At 44.4% G+C, this 16,436-nt stretch overlaps 1 protein-coding gene across 3 annotated transcripts in view; it reads right to left on the bottom strand.

Moving 5' to 3' along the window:
* The window catches only part of tecpr2 (tectonin beta-propeller repeat containing 2), a 34,123-nt gene extending 19,675 nt beyond the window's left edge, over positions 1 to 14,448 (bottom strand). For 2 of the 3 annotated variants that reach the window (XR_005282117.1, XM_038300884.1), the window contains exons 1-10: positions 14,292 to 14,448; positions 10,620 to 10,747; positions 9,845 to 9,985; positions 8,803 to 8,931; positions 8,593 to 8,724; positions 8,364 to 8,521; positions 8,096 to 8,249; positions 7,810 to 7,962; positions 5,418 to 5,550; positions 5,102 to 5,337 (exon numbers count right to left, since the gene is read on the bottom strand). Coding sequence is in view for 2 of the 3 variants with exons in the window: in XM_038300884.1 (XP_038156812.1) it covers positions 5,102 to 5,337; positions 5,418 to 5,550; positions 7,810 to 7,962; positions 8,096 to 8,249; positions 8,364 to 8,521; positions 8,593 to 8,724; positions 8,803 to 8,931; positions 9,845 to 9,985; positions 10,620 to 10,700 (1,317 nt within the window). In the remaining variant the exon portion in view is untranslated. The remainder of the gene's footprint in view (positions 1 to 5,101; positions 5,338 to 5,417; positions 5,551 to 7,809; positions 7,963 to 8,095; positions 8,250 to 8,363; positions 8,522 to 8,592; positions 8,725 to 8,802; positions 8,932 to 9,844; positions 9,986 to 10,619; positions 10,748 to 14,291) is intronic. The other variant, XM_038300885.1, reaches the window with a different exon arrangement.
* Between the last annotated feature and the right edge of the window lie 1,988 nt (positions 14,449 to 16,436).

Raw genomic sequence — 16,436 nt, 5'->3', positions numbered from 1 at the left:
ATTTTGGACCTGTTGTCTATATTCTCTCTTGATTTTATATGACAGATCAACCATTAACCCTTAAAAATAGCAAAAACAGCAGCTTAGTCTGCTCAGGAACCAGGAGAGGATAACCTGGTATCTAGAACTGCTTCCATAGATCCAGAACTAGCAGTAGATTGGCTGCACAATATATTAGGGCTGGGCAATTAATAGCATTTGCAATATAATCACAATTTAGCAAAACGCAATTTACAAATCGCAGAGGCACTGATTTTAGAGATTATTTTTTCTATTTCGAGAATAAAGTCACAGTATGAGAATAAAGTCGTAAAATTATGAGAATAGAGTCGTAAAATATGGGAAAAGGGTTGGAACATTATGAGAATAAAGTTGAAACATTATGAAAATAAAGTCATAAAATTACGGTATTTTCACGACCATAAGGCGCACCGTACTAAAAGGCGCATTTTTTATATACAGGTACATGTCCTCTACTACCTTTAAATAGCTCTACTGCGTATTTTAAAAATACAGCGGGCCCAAAACTGAGTATGACTGTGCTTTATTCATGTATTTATTACAAATTAATCAAACCTGCGTGCTGGCCATGAGACAGACACATCGCAGATGACACAGCGCTGTGATCACTCCTAAATTAACTTAAAATCTGAAACCTGCCGACGGAATATGTCCGCTTTTATTGCCGGTATCCTGGTGCCTGCACTGTAAATTATTTAGATGAAAAACACCTGCCAGCTGCCGTGTGAGGCTGCTGTTGAAGGGATTTACTGTCGGTGCACCGCTGGTATGTGGGGGTCTGAGCGCCTCCGACAGAAATAGATAATCTGGATGAACTGACTGCAATTAAGTTTTCAGGTGGCCTTTCTCACTTAAAAACATATTAAAACTACTTTATTCCCACTGATCACAGCAAATATAGCTGCAAGATTTAGATTATTTAGATGAAAAAACACCTGCCAGCCACCGCGCTGAAGAGGAGGAGACCCGCCCAGAGGCTGCTGTTGAATTAAGTTTTCAGGTAGAAAAATAGAGCGGGAGCAAAACTGAGTATGTTTGTGCTTTATTCATGTATTTATTACAAAGTATTAATCAAACCCATCAAAGTCATCATCCTCTGTTTCTGAATTAAACAGCTGCGCTAAATCAGACATGCCAATTTCCCCTTCTTCGCTGTCAGTCACTTTCCGTGCAGCGCGGCTCCTCAGAAATAATGCCGGCTTTTGCGAAAGCTTGAACAATAGAGCCAGCAGACACGTTAGTCCAAGCATCAACAATCCATCCGCAAACGGTGGCGTAACTTGCCCGGCGCTGCCTTCCACTTATCCTGAAACTGTGCTCTCCGTCTGTCATCCATCGCTCCCACGCCGCTCACAGCCTTACTTTGAACGGCCTCTTTCACACCGATGTCGAGCGGTTGAAGTTCCTTTGTCAGACCCCCCGGGATAACGGCGAGCACAGCGTTCATTTGATTCATCTTTTTTTTTCACATCGGCTGTGAGATGGGAACGCAGCGATGGTGATGCGTGGAAAAAAGCACCTGGTCTCCTCACATACACCTGTCAGCTCCCAGATCAGCTTCTCTGATTGGTTGATGCGGCGCGTCCAGCAGCAAAACTTCCATTTTTCCATCTCGAGCAGCAGCAGCGCGTTGGCGGCGCGTTGGCGGCGCGCTCCCGACGCGCTGCACCTGCAGCTCAAAACGGGCTGCAGGACCTTTTGCTGCACCTGTACGCGCACCAACCATTGACTTTGCATGTAAACTCGCTGCTTCTGCTGCACCTGCTGGGTCCGGTTCACACCGATGTCCAGCGATTGAACAGCGAGCACAGGGTTAATTTGTTTCCCCATGTTTTTCACATCAGCTGTGAGATGAGCACGCATGGAGTTACATATTAACAGCGATGGTGATGAGTGGAAAAAAAACACCTGGTCTCCTTACATTCAGCCACTCTTTCATCATCTCCTCAATGAGGTGGTCTCAAAAGTCGCAGTTACAACACACATAGGGCACACCGCACCAAAGGGCGCACCGCACATTTTGAGGGAAAAAAAGACGTTTATGTGCGCCTTATAGTCGTGAAAATACGGTACGAGAATAGTCATCAAATTAAAAGAATAAAGTAATACATTTACAGGAATTAGGCCATAAAATTACGAGAATAAAGTTGCAAAATTACATGAATAATGTCGGCATAAAATTGTGAGAATAAAGTTGTCACATTATGAGAATAAATTCATAAAATTACGAGAAAACTCATAAAATGATGATAATACAGTCATAACATTATGAGAGTAAAGTCATAAAATTACGAGAATAAAGTCGTAAAATTCCGATAAAATTATGTCCAAACATAATGAGAATAAAGTCAGAACATTATGAGAGTAAAGTCATAAAATTAAGAGAATAAAGTCTTAAAATTACGAGAATAAAGTTGCAATGAGAATAACCATAAAATTAAAAGAATAAGGTTGTATTTTATGACAACTCTTACAAGAAGCGCTTTCTTCCCTAAAATGAGGAATGTGGAGCATTATGTGAAGTTATACTTTGGCATCGGTTTGACAAATAAGGAAACCTTTTAGCACCAGCATTGAAATTATGGAGGACCAACTCTGACATATTTAAAAATAAATATAGAAATAAATAAATAAATGCACAATAAATAAATAATTAAGCATACAATTAATTGCGTTAGGCGGAGCTACTCTATGCTTTCTTTGCCTGGAAAAAATGCAGCTATATTTGCTGTGATCCTAAAAAAGTAGTTTTAATGTTTTTAAGCGAGAAAGTCCACCTGAAAACTTCCTCTGTGCAGTCAGTTTCTGATGATTACCATCCTGCCTTTAAACATTATTTTGCTGTCGGCAGACATGTTCACAAGTCATTTTTTGCAAGTCCAAGTCAAGTCTCAAGTCTTGAGAGCTCAAGTCCAAGTCAAGTCTCAAGTCTTGAGAGCTCAAGTCCAAGTCAAGTCTCAAGTCTTGAGAAGGCCTGTCGCAATAATCAATTAATCGCACAAAAAATTCTAATCACTTGATTCATTAAAAAAAGTGCAATAATTTTTGTGCTTGCTTGTTTCTCCTTGTGTTTTCATCTCCGTCACTGAGATGGTATAGCTTCAAGGTCGCTATTATATCTATGGAATTATCATTATCTTGAACTGCTAAATGAAAAATACAATTAAAAAAAGCACACGCAAAATTTTTTCCAGATAAATTTTGCATTTTCTTACAGTATTTACTGACATTTGTGGTTACAACTTTTTCTAGTTTTAGCAATAAATGTCTGCTCTTTTATTGAAAATGAGGACTGTGGAGAAAAAAAACAATCACAATCCTGCCGTCCACGTACTGTTGCGTCAGTGACGTCAGTGTGTTGCACAGGGAAAAATATGGTTTATGGTTTTCTTTCATTTAAATGTTAGTTTTATGCTTTGCATGTTTGGAGAGGAAGATATGATTTGTTTTTCTTTGTATTTTCTTCTTGAGCTTTGCATGTTTTGATGTTTCTTTTTCATATGATTGTTTTCCTTTATTTTAGACTTTTGAATTTTTCCTGCATGTTGGGTTGTTTTGGTTTGTTTTTCCCTTGTGACAATGCATGCGCACTGGACTGAAGTAGTTGTCTGAGGAGGCGGAGTGCATTAATTGCGCTGCGTAATGCTGCGCTCAGGTGTGACCAAGGGCTGATTAAAGCCGACATAAAAGGAGTCTGAAGGAAAGGAGAAAGAGAACGGAATCTGCAGGTGACAGAGACGGACGCGCTGCTGGGGGAGATGCAGGTGGGATCCGTGGGCCAGGAGGGCGCACAGATGGCCCAGTAAGGAGTATTAGGGCAGAGGAGGAACCTCGCCTGTAAGTAGCGCTCCCCCTCGCTTAAAGCATAAACAGGAATATATCTTCCGACGGGGTTTTGGCGCGTGGATGCTGGCGTTCTCCTTGCTTCTCTTTTTAGCTGGATCGGTTTGGAAAGGGGTGTGGCACGCCAGGGAGTGGAACAGTGCTGGAGCGCCGCAGAGTCTGTGGATCAGTCAGTGGGCGTGCTGCGGGCTGATCACTCGCACCTGAAGCAGCATAACAAGCGGAGCCCAACTTCCAGCCTGTGATTTTTAAGGAAATTCTTGAATTTTAGCTTTTATCAGGAGAAGAAAAGGACTGTTTTATTATGGCACTTTTGCTGTGGCTTTTTGTATAAATAAAAAACTTGAACTTGAGTGCTTCATGGTTTGGGTTTTTGAGTTTTTTTTTAGTTTTTTTTTTTACCTCTTCTGTGTGCGGGTAAGGCGAGCGGCGATCAGTCAAGTTAGTAAAACAAAAAACACTTGAATAAGTGTTTTTACACTGGAATAAAATATTGTTCACAAGTCGGAAATCACAAGTCTCAGTAGAGTCTGAAGTCCTTTAAATGCAAGTCTAAGTCGAGTCTGAAGTCATTAAATATGCGACTTAAGTGCGACTCGAGTACGAGTCACAAACTCGAGTCCCCATCTCTGGCTGTCGGAGCCGCTTAGACCCCGAACACCAGCGGAGCTCTGTCACTAGGAACCCAGTTCAGGCCCGGTTGCCTTTTCACAGTCTTCCGCCACTGTTTACAGCGGCTGGAAGGCGTTTTTCACGTACATAATCCAAACTGCAGGTACCAGGATAATAAAAGCGAACATATGTAAACTAGCTGCTTCTGCTGTTTCCGGTGTGATAGGATATGGAAGTTATCATGCAGAATAGTACAAAAAATTTCCTTTAATAGGGTAGTGCAGTAAAGCTTCTGTCCTTAAAATTTTTTTCTGCATTACTTTTACTTTTAAAATTTAAGTCATTTTAAATGTTTTTACTTGAAAAAAGCTCAAGTTGATACTCTAATTTCTACAAACATGTTTTAAACAATAGGATTTATACTTCTACTGGAGTAATAAACATTAATAACTTTGACACCTCTGATTAATATAAAGAACATGCTTTCAGAGCAGAGACCAGTTTTAATGAGCAAATATTCTCATCAGTGATTAAATAGAACGACTGTTTATTTAACTTATTAGCTTCTTTCTTTGGTTCAACACTGTGAAGCAGATCAGGTGGATTTCTGTTGGGAAAAGTTTACCTTCAGTGGGCTCGCCTGCTCCAGAGCCTCTTCAACTTCTTCCACTCCCTCCTCCTCCTCGTCCTCTTCCTCATCTGTTCCTTCCTCAGGCCGCCTCTCACTCCGCCCGGCCTCCTCTTTAGCGCCCCCTTCTACGATGATGGCCATTGTTCTGATGGGTTGGACTGTTTCCACTGACCCGGTTGGCTGAACAATTGTGGGCGTGGTCAGAGGTGAAGACAGATGAGCTGAAAGCACTGATGATAAAGAAGCGCCGTCATTAGTTGGGGCTTCCGTTTGTGGTGCTATTATCTGCGGCAGCATCGGCAGCGCTCACTGTTGGTAGCGATCCCCTCTGGGTTGTTGGAGAGGCGGATGATCTCTCTGTCTCCTTTCAGGATGAAGATTTCATTGTCACAAGATGATACAGACACGATGTCTCCGCTGCTCTCCAGAGCACCGATTATAACCTTCAAGCATCAAAGACACAGCTTCCAGAGTTTTCAACTTAACAAAGATGAAGAGTCTCTAAGAATCACTGCATGGCAGCTTATTGGGTATTCATGTTAAAACATTTAGTTTAACTCTAGTTTTAGATATTTCCTCTTACATTGTCTTTGACTGACTATCATCTCAATTAGGTTAAGAAGGAGTAAAAGATGATGTAACCTATTAGAGTCAGATTCAGGGCTCTCAAATGTCTACATACTCAGATTATGGCGTTAGCAATGCTATGCTGAAGTCAGCTTTATTTTATTCCATTATAGTCACTTTGTGAGGCCTTCTACAACATCAGTGAAGCGGTAGGCCAGGATCTTCTTCAGCTCACACCTCAGATCGAGGGAAGAACAACATGAGGTCGATAAGTTCAAAATCAGTCTTAATTCTGAGGGAAGCAAGGAATGGACTCGATCTTGTTCATGTACTGAATTACCTCACTGGTTGAACACAATATGTGAGAATGCCGGGGCGTAGTGTCTCAGCAGCCCGTAAAAAGCTTGCCTCGCTCTCTCCGACTCCAGCCTCACTCTCTTTGACTCCAACCTCGCCCTCTTTGACTCCAGCCTCGCTCTCTTTGACTCCAGCCTCGCCCTCTCCGACTCCAGCCTCCCTCTCTATGACTCCAGCCTCCCTCTCTACGACTCCAGCCATACTCTCTACGACTCCAGCCTCCATCTCTACGATTCCAGCCTCGCCCTCTCTGACTCCAACCTCGCCCTCTTTGACTCCAACCTTGCTCTCTCTGACTCCAACCTCGCTCTCTACATCTCCAACCTCGCTCTCTCTGACTCCAACCTCCCCCTTTCTGACTCCAGCCTTGCTCTCTCCGACTCCAGCCTCGCCCTCTTTGACTCTAGACTCCCTCTCTCCGACTCCAACCACGCTCTCTCTGACTTCAGCCCTGCTCTCTCTGACTCCAGCCTTGCTCTCTGTGACTCCAGCCTCGCTCTCTACGACTCCAGCCTCTATCTCTATGACTCCAGCCTCGCCCTCTCTGACTCCAACCTTGCTCTCTCTGACTCCAACCTCGCCCTCTTTGACTCCAACCTTGCTCTCTCTGACTCCAACCTCCCTCTCTACGACTCCAACCTCGCTCTCTCTGACTCCAACCTCGCCCTCTCTGACTCCAACCTCCCTCTCTACGACTCCAATCTCGCTCTCTCTGACTCCAACCTCGCTCTCTACGACTCCAACCTCGCTCTCTCTGACTCCAACCTCGCCCTCTCTGACTCCAACCTCGCTCTCTCCGACTCCAACCTCGCTCTCTCCGACTCCAGCCTCGCCCTCTTTGACTCCAGACTCCCTCTCTCCGACTCCAACCACGCTCTCTCTGACTCCAGCCTTGCTCTCTCTGACTCCAGCCTCTGTCTCTATGACTCTGGCCTCGCTCTCTCTGACTCCAGCCTCGCTCTCTCCTACTCTGGCCTCGCTCTCTCTGACTCCAGACTCCCTCCCTCTGAATCCAGACTCCCTCTCTCCGACGCCAGACTCCCTCTCTCCGACGCCAGACTCCCTCTCTCCGACTCAAACCACGCTCTCTCTGACTCCAGCCTTGCTCTCTCTGACTCCAACCTGTTTCTATGACTCCGGCCTCGCTCTCTCTGACTCCAGCCTCTGTCTCTATGAATACGGCCTCGCTCTCTCTGACTCCAGCCTCGCTCTCTCTGACTCCAGCCTCTGTCTCTATGAATACGGCCTCGCTCTCTCTGACTCCAGCCCCGCTCTCTCTGACTCCAGCCTCTGTCTCTATGAATACGGCCTCGCTCTCTCTGACTCCAGCCTCGCTCTCTATTACCCCAGCCTCACTCTGAATGTATTCTGATTAGAATCCTAATCAAAATACTAATCAAAAGGCTGAGGTTATGTTGCTGTTGCACATCTTTCTTCCACATTTTGTCTTTCTAATTCTACAAATTTTGTTTTGCTACAGTTCTAAAAATCAAGCTTCTTTAGTGATGACCTTCAGTGGCTTCCCCTACTTGTGGACGATATCACTGAACACTTTATGGACAACTGTCAAGTTGGTAGTCTCCTACTGACCCAAGCAAAGGGATTGGAGGCTAGGAAACCTTTACTAAGTTCTGAGTTAACTCACTGATAAGGATTTGATACCAAAAATTCTAATTGGCCTTCTAGTTGGGTTCTCTACATGTTGGCCTTCTAACCGGGTTAATGTAGTAAAAGTGAAGCGCTTCAACTAAAGAATATGCTACTAATAAACGGCCCACCTCGTTAAGGCAGTCAAATACGTAGATGCTGTACTCGTTCCAGCTCAGGATCCAACCCTCTTTGAGAAAACAGCTGAGCAGGCCGAGCTGTCTGTCGGCTGGACGGTACGCTCCCATTGGACCAGGACGGGGAAACAGCTCAAACTGGGGAATCTGTAATGGACCAATAGACAGAAACATAATCAATCTCTAAAATAATTATCACACTGGTAATGTTTTGACTTCTGGTCCTATGTACAACCAGAACGTTAACTGCATTTTACTCAGAAGAAGATTCTGTTTTTACCTGTTTTTCAAAGAATGATCTGAGCAGTCGCGTGTGCTCCACCTCTCCTCTAACATTAGACCTCCACAGCCTGAGTCCGGGTCGGGCGGTGTACACCTGAAGATCGCTCTGTTTGCAGAGCGCTGGCAGGAAGCAAGCTCCAAACCTGCCGGTTCTGATAGAGCAGAGAAACTGTCAGGGCTGCAAACCTCTGCTGCCTTTAAATCAGGTTGTCGGGCTGCTGATGGGTTCATGTCGCAGGACAGTAGTGGACTGATGTTTGGTTTACCTCTTGCGTGGTTTGGTGCCCAGCTGCAGCACTTCCTGTGTCTGAGTACAGTAGAGCAGGGATCTCTGTTGAGTTGAGACCAGCAGCACCTGATGTCTATACTCCATCTGAACCACGCCTGATGGCTCCTCTAGCAGCAGCACAGGTTTACACACCCCCTGCATGCATTCAGGGTCAGTCAGCGTGTCTTCTAAAAAGTGCAAACAGTCACGCATCACACCGCGCTTACCTGGTCTAAGTCCAGAGCGGAAAACACGACCCGTCCTTTATCATCTCCAGAGAACAGCTTCATTCCATTGGCGCTCCAGGTCAGAGCTGTGATAGAGCCTTTATGGAGGCTGACCACGTCGAAACGCCTGAGCTGCAACAAAACCCAACAGATAAGCTCCAGCAGCAAGAAGAAGCAGAAAGCAGAGCGGACAGGTGTGGAGAGGCCAACCTGTTTGTTGCGTCCAGGAAGCGGGGACACCAGCTGGAAGACTACGACCCGACCCAAAGCTGTTCCAACAGCCACCAGATCATCGAAGCAGCTGAGCAGCTTTACTGCCGTGATGGCTTCACATTTTCCCTGTTAGACACATGGGAGGCCATCTCAATCCAGATCTAGATGTTCTGTTTCTGGACTCAGAGGCTCTTCAGAGAACAACCACCAACATGAAGACCATGGAACCCAGCAGATATGACAGCGAGGAGGTTCTGGTTCAGTTTAAAGCAGGTTTAGGTTCTAGTACATTCTCCAGGCCCTCTAATCAATCCTGCACCACCTACAGACCTACCAACACATGGAGGTCCTCCTAGACCCACAGGTTGGAGGAGGGGAATATTGATCAGAGAAGAAGGGGACCGTGGGGGCTCTGGAAGAGCTGCAGAGATCTACAGCTCAGGAGGAACAACTTTTGATTTGATAACTTCTAACTGATCACTCTACAAACCTCTATTCTATTGTGGAGCAGCTAGAACATAGCTGCTGCTAAATAGAGACCAGAAGAAGTCCTGTTTGCAGAGCCTTGTGGTGCAGGAGGAGACCTGGTGGTTCACCTTCTAGCAGCAGAACCACCATTAATTTTATAATGGCCTAGTCAAAGTCCAGAAATAAGAGCCATGAATTCTTTCTAATTCTTTAAAATTGCGTTTTTTTTTTCTTTTTTCTCTTTTGTTCTTTTTCAACTGACTGAGCTCTGAGCATAACCGTCCACCTCTGGATGAGATAAGCAGGTAGAAACAACCCAAACTCATCCTGCTGCTCAGCAAAGTAATCGAGTATTGATTCAGGGGGAATAAACACAGTTTGATACATTTTAATTCAATAAAAATGTTTAAACCCACGTCTATGCCATAAAATTCCAGTAGTTTCTTTAGTACAGTGGATTATTTCAATGGGTGGGAGTTCTTTCAGCCTCCTGCAGACGAACGTGAAGAACTGACCTTTAAAAAAACCTGAACAGCGTTAAACAATGCAGGAAGGTTGAAACAGCTCTGACCTCTACGCTGTACTTGTTCATCTGAGCAACCCGACGGCAGGACAGGTAGAGCATGCCGATGCTGCTTCCCACTGCCAGGAAGTCAGAGCTGCTGTCCAGGGCGGTCAGGTAGACCAGGACGGACCGGAAGCCCCGCTGGACCTACACACACACACACACACACCAATTAAACCCCATCCACAAACTGGATGACATGAAAACCCAAAACTTATATAAATAAATATCTGGATTTTCTAAATGCAAAACAATGATAAACATTTTTAAGGAGTTTTTTCAAACTTCATCATTTTAATCATTTTAACTATAAGATGATGATTTGGCCTTTGAACCTCTTTGGAAACGCCCAAATAATAATGGTGTCATGATTTTGTAAGCTTCTATCTCGTTAATTCATCACAGCTGCGTTAAATAGAGGCAAATCTTTTAAGAAAAACTTAATTCTTCCACTTCAATGTGGAAAATCTAAAGAAATCAGCCAAAGATATGAGGAGAGTTCCGGACCTCTACCAGTCTGGTTCTTCTTCCAGTCCAATTCCCAGAAACCTGAAGGTTTCACCTGTTCAAACAACTTCTCTGCAAGTGTAAACAGCATGTGAAGCATCTTAATAATTGTTTAATTTATTTGATTAATTGTTTCAGCCCTAATTATAACAAAGACTGATTAAAAGGCATCATAAAAAGAACAAGATGAAAATAATGTTAGACCGACGATCTCTGATACTCCTGATCAGAGTAGGTGAGTTCAGTGGTTCTATAGCAGGTTATGGAACAGAACCTTGGCAGGGATGGCATTCAGCAGATAGTACAGCGGACAGAACTCCCTCAGGATGGAAACTGAAGTTGGTTGTGTCGCCATGGTTTTTCGCTGGGATGACTTAGCAGCTTCTGGTTATCATTTCAGACCTAGTGAAAAAAACAAAAAGCAGAAATTAAAACTTTCCTTTTAAAAGACTGGGACATTTAATTAATTTGAATCAATTATAAGCTGCAATCAGTAATTCTTTGTGTCTCCAGTTGCCTCCTACAAACGTAGAACAATGGCTGTATGTCTTAGAATCTGCACAGGTGAGGCTATATCTAGCCTAGTACTAGGTGCTATAGCTAGCCTAGTACTAGGTGCTATAGCTAGCCTAGTACTAGGTGCTATATCTAGCCTAGTACTAGGTGCTATAGCTAGCCTAGTACTAGGTGCTATAGCTAGCCTAGTACTAGGTGCTATAGTGAGCCTAGTACTAGGTGGTTTATCTAGTCTAGTACTAGGTGCTATATCTAGCCTAGTACTAGGTGCTATATCTAGCCTAGTTCTAGGTGCTATATCTAGCCTAGTACTAGGTGCTATAGATAGCCTAGTACTAGGTGCTATATCGAGCGTAGTACTAGGTGCTATATCTAGCCTAGTACTAGGTGCTATAGCTAGCCTAGTACTAGGTGCTATATCTAGCCTAGTACTAGGTGCTATAGCTAGCCTAGTACTAGGTGCTATATCTAGCCTAGTACTAGGTGCTATAGATAGCCTAGTACTAGGTGCTATATCGAGCGTAGTACTAGGTGCTATATCTAGCCTAGTACTAGGTGCTATAGCTAGCCTAGTACTAAGTGCTATAGTGAGCATAGTACTAGGTGCTATAGTGAGCACAGTACTAGGTGCTATATCTAGCCTCGTACTAGGTGCTATAGCGAGCCTAGTACTAGGTTCTATAGCTAGCCTAGTACTAGGTGCTATAGTGAGCCTAGCACTAGGTGCTATATCTAGCCTCGTACTAGGTGCTATAGCGAGCATAGTACTAGGTAATATATCTAGCCTCGTACTAGGTGCTATAGCAAGCCTAGTACTAGGTGCTATAGCTAGCCTAGTACTAGGTGCTATAGTGAGCCTAGCACTAGGTGCTATATCTAGCCTCGTACTAGGTGCTATATCTAGCCTCGTACTAGGTGCTATTGCGAGCCTAGTACTAGGTGCTATAGCTAGCCTAGTACTAGGTGCTATAGTGAGCCTAGCACTAGGTGCTATATGTAGCCTCGTACTAGGTGCTATAGCGAGCCTAGTACTAGGTGCTATAGCTAGCCTAGTACTAGGTGCTATAGTGAGCCTAGCACTAGGTGCTATATCTAGCCTCGTACTAGGTGCTATAGCGAGCCTAGTACTAGGTGCTATATCTAGCCTCGTACTAGGTGCTATAGCGAGCCTAGCATTAGGTGCTATATCTAGCCTCGTACTAGGCGCTATAGCGAGCCTAGTACTAGGTGGTATATCTAGTTTAGTACTAGGTGCTATATCTAGCCTAGTACTAGGTGCTATAGCTAGCCTAGTACTAGGTGCTATAGTGAGCCTAGCACTAGGTGCTATATCTAGCCTCGTACTAGGTGCTATAGCGAGCCTAGTACTAGGTGCTATAGCTAGCCTAGTACTAGGTGCTATAGTGAGCCTAGCACTAGGTGCTATATCTAGCCTCGTACTAGGTGCTATAGCGAGCCTAGTACTAGGTGCTATATCTAGCCTCGTACTAGGTGCTATAGCGAGCCTAGCACTAGGTGCTATATCTAGCCTCGTACTAGGTGCTATAGCGAGCCTAGTACTAGGTGCTATAGTGAGCCTAGTACTAGGTGGTATATCTAGTCTAGTACTAGGTGCTATATCTAGCCTAGTACTAGGTGCTATATCTAGCCTAGTACTAGGTGCTATAGATAGCCTAGTACTAGGTGCTATATCGAGCGTAGTACTAGGTGCTATATCTAGCCTAGTACTAGGTGCTATAGCTAGCCTAGTACTAGGTGCTATAGCTAGCCTAGTACTAGGTGCTATATCTAGCCTAGTACTAGGTGCTATAGATAGCCTAGTACTAGGTGCTATATCGAGCGTAGTACTAGGTGCTATATCTAGCCTAGTACTAGGTGCTATAGCTAGCCTAGTACTAAGTGCTATAGTGAGCATAGTACTAGGTGCTATAGTGAGCCTAGTACTAGGTTCTATAGCTAGCCTAGTACTAGGTGCTATAGTGAGCCTAGCACTAGATGCTATATCTAGCCTCGTACTAGGTGCTATAGCGAGCATAGTACTAGGTGCTATATCTAGCCTCGTACTAGGTGCTATAGCGAGCCTAGTACTAGGTGCTATAGCTAACCTAGTACTAGGTGCTATAGTGAGCCTAGCACTAGGTGCTATATCTAGCCCCGTACTAGGTGCTATATCTAGCCTCGTACTAGGTGCTATAGCGAGCCTAGTACTAGGTGCTATAGCTAGCCTAGTACTAGGTGCTATAGTGAGCCTTGCACTAGGTGCTATATCTAGCCTCGTACTAGGTGCTATAGCGAGCCTAGTACTAGGTGCTATAGCTAGCCTAGTACTAGGTGCTATAGTGAGCCTCGTACTAGGTGCTATAGCGAGCCTAGCACTAGGTGCTATATCTAGCCTCGTACTAGGTGCTATAGCGAGCCTAGTACTAGGTGGTATATCTAGTCTAGTACTAGGTGCTATATCTAGCCTAGTACTAGGTGCTATAGCTAGCCTAGTACTAGGTGCTATAGCTAGCCTAGTACTAGGTGCTATAGTGAGCCTAGCACTAGGTGCTATATCTAGCCTCGTACTAGGTGCTATAGCAAGCCTAGTACTAGGTGCTATAGCTAGCCTAGTACTAGGTGCTATAGTGAGCCTAGCACTAGGTGCTATATCTAGCCTCGTACTAGGTGCTATAGCGAGCCTAGTACTAGGTGCTATATCTAGCCTCGTACTAGGTGCTATAGCGAGCCTAGCACTAGGTGCTATATCTAGCCTCGTACTAGGTGCTATAGCGAGCCTAGTACTAGGTGGTATATCTAGTCTAGTTCTAGGTGCTATATCTAGCCTAGTACTAGGTGCTATAGCTAGCCTGGTGAATAGTCACTGCTCTGTGTCTAGTGATTGGTGGATTATGGAGGATATCAAACACAGTCCATGTCAGATCTTTTACTTGACTTTCGGCTCCAGCAAAGCGGAATTTCTAGTGACGGTTTTCAGACCTGATCTCAGATTTCCGAGGTAAATGGAATGCATCATAACACAGGGGGGCGTTAACGAGCAGCCGGATGAAAATAAAACCCCGAAATGATCACGCCTCAATAAATGCAATCACTGATCCCCCTGGTTCACCGCGAATCGACCAGGAGCATTTCCTGAAAGCTGATAAATAAATGTCTCATCGTTGTGTTGTGTGTCAGGCTAAACATTAAAGTGTTTCCGTGTCCAATGGACGGTTCTCTGCGGCACAGAGTAATGTTAGCTCTAAGGGCTAGAGGACAATGTGACTTTTCACAGCAAACAAACTCAAAGTGACTCAACAGAACACATTAAAAACAACAAACATGGTGGTTCTCAGAGAGCTGCTCCTCCGGGCTAGCTAGCATCCTCTGGAGCAGCTTCTCCAGCAGGCAGAGCTGAATACCGGCCGCAGGAGGAGGAAGAGGCCGTTACCTACTGGGAGCCCAGTCTGGCGGAGGACGCATCCAGATGTTAACCCCTGGAGTTTTCGTGGAGTGGGTTTTAAATGCGGACAGGTGCCATCGCCCAGCATGTACAGTAGCTGTCTGAATCAGACCGTCAAACTGCGCCTCCTACCGGCCACACGTGGAAACATCCGTGTCTGCGCCTCATGTCTTTTTTTTTTTTTTGCAGATTCCTTCATTTAAATATATTAACAGGTTCTAACATTAATTGGACTTCTTTAGAAAATATGAACTTTTTTAGCTTTTTCTTTGTCTCTGTACCATGGTCTTTAGAAAATGAATGACTTCATTTGGATAGGCTAACTGGAAAACCAGGAAACTGGATTTATCCTCCCCTTTAAAATCATCTATTTTGATTCTTTGGGCATCCATCTACCAACCTTTGCTACGGCCTTACTCCTCTTCTTGGTTGATCTTTAGTCAAAACCATTTATCCAATTTAAATCCACTTTTCCATCCACTGTCCAGGGGCGGATTTAGGAAATGTGGGGCCCTAGGCAAAGACAGGCAGGGGGGCCTCTGAACTGAGAAGACAACACATAAATCAGCCCCGTTCTACAGATAGAGAAATGTTAATAGAATAGACATCCATTATTTGTTCTAGGTTTTGTCCCTCTCTTCTTGTTGTTTTCCTCTCTATGTTTTGTACTCAGCTGACTTTTCATGCTGTCTCTAAAGGAATGAAAGATTTTTCCAAGCTCTAAGCTCACTTAGCTGATTGCTCCTTCCTGTGTTTCCAAAAAGGCTAAAGTAAATAACCCAGTCCTTCTTTTCACTGTAGACAAGCCAAGATCTGCTTATCTGTTCTCCATTTTTCATTTGGATGAAATAATAGCTGCATGAATCATGACAGCAGACAAGATAGAGGAGAGCAGGAGGCAAGGTTACCAATCTACTGGCTCTGGAGAGCAGAGTTCGCTGCTTTTAGATGTTGTCGCCAAAGTCTCCAGTAGCAGGAAAAAGTCGCTAGATTTGGCGCTAGGAGCTTTTTTTGAAATCAAAGTGCTAGAGGGGTCTGAAAAGTCGCTAAATATAGCGACTAAAGTGCTAAGTTGGCAACACTGCTCTTTGCATGGTTTGTTTTCAAATGACAATTACCTAGTATTGCCTAATGGTAAATCCCCACCTCTGGTTTTAAAAATAAAACCCTGACTTTATTCTATCCCTCCACTGAACAATAAAGATATTATATTGGAAGTACATTAGATGGGAAAATTTAAATACTGTTTAAGAATACAGAAAGATCACCTTTAGTTATTGTAGACTGAATATGATGTAGTTTCTCTTATATTAACTTTCCAGTTTCCCAGTAATTCAGTGGTCTGCTGTGGTCTGCTCATCCTCCGCAGGAACAGTTAGTTATCAGGCTCCTCTCCTGTGGAACCAACTACCAGTTTTAGTCCGTGAGGCAGACACCCTGTCTACTTTTAAGGTTAGGCTTAAAACTTTCCTTTTTGATCAAGCTTATAGTTAGAGTGGCTCAGGTTATCCTGTGCTATTTTTATAGTTATGCTGCTATAGGCTTAGACTGCTGGAGGACATAGGGTCCCCCATTTCATCATTCTATCTCTGTTCTCCCACTCTGCAGAATCTGTTAGTTCAATCTTTAACGTTCTGCTCTTTCTGCTTTTTCTCATAGTAGCTTCATCTGGTCTGTTCCTGTTTGGCTGTGACTCCATCCTGGAGAGAAATATCAGCTGTGCTGCTGCCATCAACGCCTTTGTTTCTACATGTTGGAGCTTGGCCTGTTTTTCAGTGTAGTCCTGTTTCTCTGAATGTGACTGGCTGGATGTGCTCTCTTCATCCTCTGACATGGGAGCTGGCTCGGAGCTCGTCTGCCTGGCTGTGTGTTTCCTGGACGGGGCCGCCTGTGGAGCTGGTTGACAGTTGCCTTTTGTATCTATGCTTCTTTTTCTATGTCTGCTTCTGTCTCCTTGAACCCCAGTCGGCCTCAGCAGATGGCCGCTCACACTGAGCCTGGTTCTGCTGAAGGTTTCTTCCTGTTAAAAGGAAGTTTATCCTCTCCACTGTCGCTACAAGCATGCTTGGTGTGAGGGATTGCTGAAGAGTCAATGAGTCGATGCAATCAGCTGGTTTTCCTTAGATAGAAAAC

Source organism: Cyprinodon tularosa, unplaced genomic scaffold (assembly GCF_016077235.1).
Source record: "Cyprinodon tularosa strain WSP-4 unplaced genomic scaffold, ASM1607723v1 ctg459, whole genome shotgun sequence".
In the NCBI taxonomy this organism is placed as follows: Eukaryota; Metazoa; Chordata; class Actinopteri; order Cyprinodontiformes; family Cyprinodontidae; genus Cyprinodon; species Cyprinodon tularosa.
Note: the sequence above shows the minus strand (reverse complement) of the source record. Positions and strands in the feature narration are given on the sequence as shown.